General features: G+C 39.5%; 1 protein-coding gene across 12 annotated transcripts in view; it reads left to right on the top strand.

Moving 5' to 3' along the window:
• Positions 1 to 8,187, top strand: part of Robo1 (roundabout guidance receptor 1) — a 1,008,058-nt gene that overhangs the window by 994,614 nt on the left and 5,257 nt on the right. For all 12 annotated transcript variants that reach the window (XM_026786907.1, XM_026786925.1, XM_026786911.1 and 9 more), the window contains one exon: positions 3,078 to 3,389. In XM_026786907.1, coding sequence (XP_026642708.1) covers positions 3,078 to 3,389 — 312 coding nt within the window. The remainder of the gene's footprint in view (positions 1 to 3,077; positions 3,390 to 8,187) is intronic.

The raw sequence follows: 8,187 nt of genomic DNA, 5'->3' as shown, positions 1-8,187 counted from the left end.
CACACACACACACACACACACACACACACACACTTTATAATTCTGGCACTCAAATCCAAGGCTTTGTGTTCGCTCTCTCTCTCCTGATCTATACCCTTACACAATTTGTGTATATTCCCTTTTCATTTGTTTGTTTGTCTGTTTGTTTTGGTTTTTCGAGACAGGGTTTCTCTGTGTCCTGGAGTTCGCTCTGTAGCCCAGGCTGGCCTCGAACTCACAGAGATCCGCCTGCCTCTGCCACCTGATAGCTGGGATTAAATGCTGCACCACAACCACTTGGCCTGTGTATATTCCTGATAGCAGCTATGAAATAGAGACAAAAGTAATTTTTCTCAGAAAATAATTCTATCAAATTATTATACTGCATTTAGAAAATATATCTGAAGGGCTGAAGAGATGGCTCAGTGGTTAAGACCACTGGTTGCCTTTCCAGAGGACACAGGTTCAATTCCCAGACCCCAAATGACAACTCACAGGCATCTATATCGGAGGATCTGACTCTCCCATACCAGACAAACGTGCAGGCGAAACACCAATGCACATAAAATAAAATTAAATAGTTTAAAAAAAATTTGCAGATCATATTCTGAAGAATCCCAGTAAGAAATATAGTTTTTTACACTGTTTTATAATATTGGTGGATGGGAGAAAGAATTTGAGATGTATTTTGTTGAAATCTGAATTAAGCATATTTGTAAAATATAGAGGAATTTGAATATTTTTAGTCTTAGTTTTTGCCTTTTCCACAAGTGCAGTGTATTGACTGGGATGGGTGAGTCTAGTTACTGTGCATCAGTTATGAGAACACTGTCAAAAATAGATAACCTTCAGTTTATAGCATCTTTGCTTTATAAATGTCACTCAAATTTCAATTTTCCCAGTTGTTTTCTAAAGCATTTAAATGAATAAACAGGACTTCATTCGGATTCTGTATAGATTCTGAGGATCCCTCTTGGCTGGTTCACCTGTGACTTGTCACTAAACAGTACCACGGACTTTACAGTTAAAGCAATGCACATGCATTTCCTCAGAGCTCTGGAGGGGAAAGTCCAGGACTGTGTTGTGAGCAGGGCTGCATCTTTGGAGGTGCTCCTCCTGCATCTTCTCACTGTTTCCCCTTAGTCTGTGATTGTTCTCTAAACTCTTTTTATATTAGTCCTACTAGATTAGACCCCATCTAGCAAGCTCGTTTTAATTTTATTGCTCCTCAAATGATGCCAAATACATTCACATTCTTAGAGAGTGGGGGTTGTGACTCTCAGTGTAGTGTTTGGCAAAGACATAATTCTCAGTACAAGAGCCCACTAGCCAGCCTCTCAAATGTCGTAGCCCTGTCTTGCCCTGTAAGTAAATATAAGGTTTCATAACACCCAGGGAACACTTGCCTGTGAAGCAGAGTCCGCATCCTCCGGTTCTACTAAAAGGGCTGATTATTTATTTATTTTGCATTCGGTAGTTTCAAGTTTAACCCAGATGGAAGATAGGATTAAAATATATGAATATTTATCAGCTGAAGTCTTGTGGAGTTAAAGTACATTTCTAGGACCTTCTAATAGACTCTTTCCTCCCCCGCTTTTCAACCTTCACAATACATTTGCATATTTGATTTAAAAACCAAATCTATATTTCTCCAGTCCTACTTTTCATAAATTATTCACCATCCTCTTTAGAATGATGTTATTTTGACTTGATTTATCATTAATTGCAGGGTCTTGAGACTTTAAGCAGTTACATAAATAGAGCGTTGAATCTGGCTAGCACATTTCTGCCGCACTGGCAGAATTACCTACGTATGTGTTCTTGTATTTTAATTTATGTGAGGGGCGTTTTCTTAGCTGGGGGTTCTATAAAAGGAGAAGGCATTGTAAGATTACACAGAGAGACTGGAGAGATGGCTGAGAAGCTAAGAGTATTTGCTGCTCTTGCAGATGACCTAGGTTCCTTTCTCATCACCCACATCGCAGCTTGAGACAATTTATAACTCCAGTTCCAGGTGATTCAGCACCCTTTTTGGCCTGCAAGGATACCTTGGCCTCCAGGCATGCATGTGATACTCACACATACATACAGCCAAACATGTACAGAAATGAAATAAAAGTAAACTAAATCTTTTTCATGAGATTACAGATTTTTAATTAATTCTTAATCTCTCAGATGTAATCTTTGCTCTCATTTAAGCATTCCACCATAATATTTCATCTCCTATCTTTGCATATAATTGAATATTATAACATCCTGCACGTCACAGTCAAGTCCCTGAAAACTTGTTCACATTATGTTAACTTACCAGATGTTATTCAGATATATTTCTCTTTATTCATGGAATGTTTCTAAGAATTATTTGTATGAATTGCAGATTTGCTTAAGAAAATGCACTTTATAGATATTAAACTATGTGCATGCTTTCATTTTGAAACCCATTCATGAAGTAAAGAATTCAAACTAATATGGTATAAAATGTAAAAGATTATTTCTTGGAATGTAAGTGTGAGATGTAGGTGTACATATAAAACAAGAAATTAGCCTACATTTTTTCCAGAAATGATCTGGTTTAAAATATCTGGGTACAGGGTGAAGAGAGCCTTGATTTGACTGTAGATATGTATGACCAAATGAAATGGCAGAAAGAGCAGTAGAGATTAAGAATCTAAAGTCATTAGTCTTTGGTCTGCTAGTAGACATCTTCGATATCAGAAAATAAGTTAAAAATCTACGTGCGTTCGAGGCCAGCTTCAATCAATTTGAATAGGTTGCGTAAAGATGTAAGAGAATATTCATCTAGGACCTGTGAAAGTATGCTGAGCTCAAATAGGAAGCCGTGCTGGATTGGAGTCCGGAAAATTTGCACAGTAGTAGCTAGCGCTGTAGTAGTGGTCTTCAAATCATGGCTCTATCATTCAGTTTTTCCATGCTTGGATGATAAATTTTAAGTTGTCAGTCTTTATTTTTTGTTACCTTTAATTTCTCTAGTCCATGTAAAGTACAGTATTTTAAAACTGAATGTGCCTCCAATGATAAATCTAGTTTTGAAGAAAGTAGACACGCGAGATCTGACACATTTAAAATCTTCCTTTTAGATCTTCCACCCCCTCCAGTGCCACCACCTGCTATAAAATCGCCCACTGTTCAGTCCAAGGCACAGCTGGAGGTACGACCTGTAATGGTGCCAAAACTCGCTTCTATAGAAGCAAGAACAGACAGATCATCAGACAGAAAAGGAGGAGGGAGTTACAAGGGGAGGGAAGCACTGGATGGACGACAAGTCCCTGACCTGCGAACAAATCCAGGTGACCCCAGAGAAGCACAGGAACAGCAAAATGACGGGAAAGGACGGGGGAACAAGGCTGCGAAGCGAGACCTTCCTCCCGCAAAGACACACCTCGTCCAAGGTACTGATTTTCCAAACAGCAGACGACCACAGAATCCTATAAGCTTTCAACATGCGTGCGTAGGCTTTTTGCGGCTATATGAAAAGAATATGATTAAGACTTCTCTAACAGCAGGGTGGGAATGTGTTCAGCTTGCTTAATACAATTGATTCCAGTACAGGACATCACACAGCTTGTTTGAAGAGAAGCCACGTGAATTGGATTTTAAGGGAAAACCTGATTTCAGCAGAGTAAACAAGGAGACTGCAGGTATCAGGTAAAGGAAGGATATCGAGAAAAGGTGATGAAAGCGTGATATAAAGGATGATAAATGGTTTCCAGGATATCGGGATCGGGGATAAATAGCTGAAGACAAATCTAGAAATGGGATTAAATTGGAGACGCCAAGGGTACCCTACGAAAGAGTTTTAGATATACTATAGAGGCAGTGGGGAGCTGAGGAAGAGAGGTAATAGAGTCCCTGTGACGTTAGATGCAGAAAGAGACTGTTTGCTGGGAGTGACGGAATGACCCACTGATTGGAGGCAGGCGAAGGATGACGGGGAAGAAGGTGAATTCAAGCAAAGTATGAGGACACATATGGTTGAGAACGCCACAGTGAATTGTGTTTCTTGGTATGTTAACTTTACTTTTTAAACAAGGACTTTTAAGTAAGAAGTGATGTAGTATGTGTGTGGCTCAGAAGACTAACTACCAGCCCAGGATAGTAAAGGGGGAAGCTGAAACAGTAGGTGTGATATTACAGTAATAATCTAGGTATTAAATGTAAAATGAGTTAAAATAACATCAAGGAAATGCAAAAATAGCCAAGATGGGTATGCCAGAAGTAGGCATGCTATTATACAACCAATAGAATGTTAAAATACCATAGCAGGTCTTTCTATAGCTTAGGCATGTTTCTAAGTAGCTCTTATAGCTTACATTAACCCATTTCTATTCATTTCCATGTAGCCACACGGCTCATGGCTTCTTATCCCAGCTCCTACATGTCATGTTTCCTCTGCATCTGGCTGGTGACTCTCTACATCTCTGCCCTTCTTCTTTCCAGCATTCTCCCTGGATTGAAAATCCTTCGTAGCTATTGGCCATTTAGCTTTTTATTAAACCAATCACAATCACATATCTTCATGCAGTGTAAAGGAATATTCCACAACAAAATATAAGTTGAAACAATGCCGTCAAAAGGGGGATATTTGAACCATAACTGTGAGGCCCTGTGCTTTAGTTGTACTAGCCAAATTGAAACAAGAGAAATGCCTAGATGTCATGAGGAGCATACATTTTTTATTGACTTAGAAGCTGGCGATAACATAGACACACACGCACAAAAAAAAATCATTAGGAGTTGAGAAAACTGGATTAATCAAGAGAAAGGCTTGGAGTAGGGCTGGGTTTTAGAGCATGCAGGGCTGAGATAACAACTGTATGAATTATAAAGATTAAATGTCAGCAGCGATGTACGGCAGATGTTTATGAATCAGCTCTCCAGGAGGGAGAACAAAGCAAACCCTATTTTGTAGCACGTGGATTGCGTCTGCTGTGTGAACATTTCCCAAAGCTAAAACTCTAGCTGCTCAGGGAATGTGAGACTAGAGAGAGGAGCATAGCTCAGTTTCTGTGAAAATGTCCCACATGCCATGATAATTCTAGGAACAGAAGAGAATCCGCGTTCTACAAAGCATGCTGAAAGTGTCCGCCCTGAAGACAGAGCAATTGTGATAGCTAAGACATGAAAATTAGTATTCTGTTCTCTGCATGTCATCCAGAGGATCTGGGGTAGTCTCCGTCTCTAGGAATAAAGTGCATCTTGACTAAAGATGAGAGCGCTACTTCTCTGTGCATACAAGGAGTATTTAGAATATGGGTTAAAATTGCATTAACTTTAGAGAATAGCAGCAGTAGATTCTATTCTGGGGCCTCTATCCTCTCCAGCTACAGACAGTTGGCTAGGTTTACAGTACCAGGTAGGAATTTCCTCCCATCACGCAGGTTTTAAGTCCAATTAAACAGCTATTGGTTACACCAAAGGTCAATTCCCTCTTTCTTACCACAAGGGATATCTTGCTGAGCCAGTCATTGTGATTTGTAGGTATTACATCTGGGTGGGACTTCTTCATGAGCCCTTCACCTAAATAAAGCTGAAGAAACATCCTGGAAGAGGACACTGAATAGTAGTATGCAAATGACCAGGATGCCTACTTCTAAGACATAAAGATGTAAAGAGAAAAACATACCCATGAACTTTCAATGTCATGCTTGAAAAAGACCAACATAATAACACTAGGATTAAAAGTAGGTGTATGGTAGAGCGCTTACCAACAGAGTCTTGAGTTCAATGTTAGCGTCATACACACACACACACACACACACACACACACACACACAACTATAAAGAAAGGAGGTAAGAAATATAAGAAGACTAGGGAAATCAAAGAGCAATTAAAGTTCTTACTTTGAAGCATGATGACCTGAATTCAGACCCCCAGATCCAGTGATAAATGGAGGATGGACATGGCTGTCCTCCTATAATCCTAACTTTGGAAGGCAGAAGCAGAAAATCTTAAGAGCAATATATCTAGCAAATCTAGCCATCAGCAAGCTCTGAGTTTTACCAAGAGACCCTCCCTCCATAAATAAGATCGAAGAGTGAAGGAAGAGGATTCCAGATAGCAGTCTCATGCATGTGAATGCATACACAAACATACACACATGTATGCATCCACACTCATATAAACCGTGCACATCACACATGAGAAGTAGCAAAAGAAAAAAGCAATAGACATGGCTGCATGTGTTATAACCCATGACCAGCCCTCCAATTAAAAAATATGAAACAGCACAAGGGGAAAGTTTGATGTAGTCTTATTTAAAAAGGAAACTTTTGGAATGTATCATCTATGATGATTATTTTTGACTGCAATAGTCAGAAGAAAAGCCAGACTTTGAAGAACTGAAAAGGAAATGGAAACTTTGAAAGAGACAGGTATTAGTCACTTCCATCTCTCTGTGACCAGAGTATCTGATAACATCTCTTCTGGGATGAAAGATTTAGTTTGGTTCACACTTGTAGAGAGCACATGGCAGAAAGGGTATGGTGGTAGGGATGCTGGTGTGGAGTGAGGAGCCGAGCAGGAACCAGGGGCACATAGAATAGTTATAGGTACCCACCACCAACTCAGTTGACGTAACTCTTCTACCAACTTGGCCCAGTCCTGTGGGTTCCACTGCCTCCCCAAACAACACTGCCAATGGGGAACCTTTCAAACAGGCACCTGTAAGACATTTCACACTTGAACAGGAGGTGAGGAGCAGAAATTCTTCTCAGAGGTTTAGGATGCAAAGACTTGCATGGAATTCATCAAGAGGATCAAATTGGTGGAAATGTGAAATGATTTAGGATAGGAATTGACACCATTTTATATGTTTATATCTGTACATACATATGTGTATATATGTATATGTATGTATAAGTATATATATATATATAATACACACATGTATATGGCAAAAAGTCAGTGCAAGAGAAAGAGATTTTTAAAGTAGATAAAAAAGTAAAGAAAAAACTGGGTGGTGGTGATGGATACCTTTAATCCCAGCACTTAGGAGATAGAGGCTACACAAAGAAACCCTGTCTTGAAAAATAAAAAATAAAAAAAATAAAGAAAAAGGTAAAAGAAAAGAATGATGGAGGGGACAGAAGGGAGCGATGGAAGAATTAAGAATAAAAAATGTACTTGGATTTTTACTCTATTTTATTAGTATATATTTTGGCAAGATTTGTAATCAGCTAGTTGCTTTGTGGGTTCACCAACTTCCTTGCAACAAGAAGCGTATTCTGGGGCCAAAGTGGGACTCGTGCTGCCAACATGAGCTCAGGCTTCAAGTGCAACTCCAGAACTGTGCCTCTTACAAAGACACTCTCGCTCTGACCACAGCGTCCTCGGGGAGACCAGCTCCGAAAGACTATTAGCTTATCTCTGGCCATTAAGGCAAGCTGATGTAGCACTAAACTTTTGACTCCTGGTCCTGTGTTCCAAGTAGTGATTCATACACCAAAGACTGTGATGTCAGTTATAGACTTCGTGACTGTCCGGAAAGTATGACCGCTTTTGTGATCGTGAGCAAATTCCAAAGAAGGAGGGCTTCTTTAGGAGAAAACTGCAGGGCTACAAAGATCCTGGTGCGACGGAGTCAGGCAAAGCGGAGAAGGAGTGTAAATCAATCTGCAGAAATGTACTCAGTAGCTGTTAAGTTATGAAATTATTTCTTTCTTTAGAACTAAGTCAGAAACTGTTAATCTGGAAATAAGGACGCCTAGCCCCTGAAATGCATTTAGCTGATCCAGTTATTATGCTTTGATTTTCCGGACTTTTTTTTGAACCATAACCTCACATGTGTATATCATTAAATTATCATTGCTAAGCATTGCTGTAATTTTCACCTTCTTGATTCAATTTGCATTATTTATTTAATGAAAGAGGCACCCTGATTTGCATATGTAATGAATGGATATTTTTAATTAAGGAAAGTGCTTTTCTGAACTTGAAGGTCTGATCCTTTGTGCTGACATTTACCTCTCCAGTTGATTTATTCTTACACATATCAAATGCTCATTGTGCTATATTTACAGTAATAAGTCTTCAGATGTCTATAAGCATCAACTTTGACCTCAAAAAGTTTGTGCTCACACATACATGTGCTCATACATACTGGGGGGAAGAGAGAGAGAGAGAGAGAGAGAGAGAGAGAGAGAGAGAGAGAGAGAGATAGAGGAGAGAGAGAAGCCATGGCTGCTGGA

Source organism: Microtus ochrogaster, chromosome 2, assembly GCF_000317375.1.
Source record: "Microtus ochrogaster isolate Prairie Vole_2 chromosome 2, MicOch1.0, whole genome shotgun sequence".
Classification (NCBI taxonomy): Eukaryota; Metazoa; Chordata; class Mammalia; order Rodentia; family Cricetidae; genus Microtus; species Microtus ochrogaster.
Note: the sequence above shows the minus strand (reverse complement) of the source record. Positions and strands in the feature narration are given on the sequence as shown.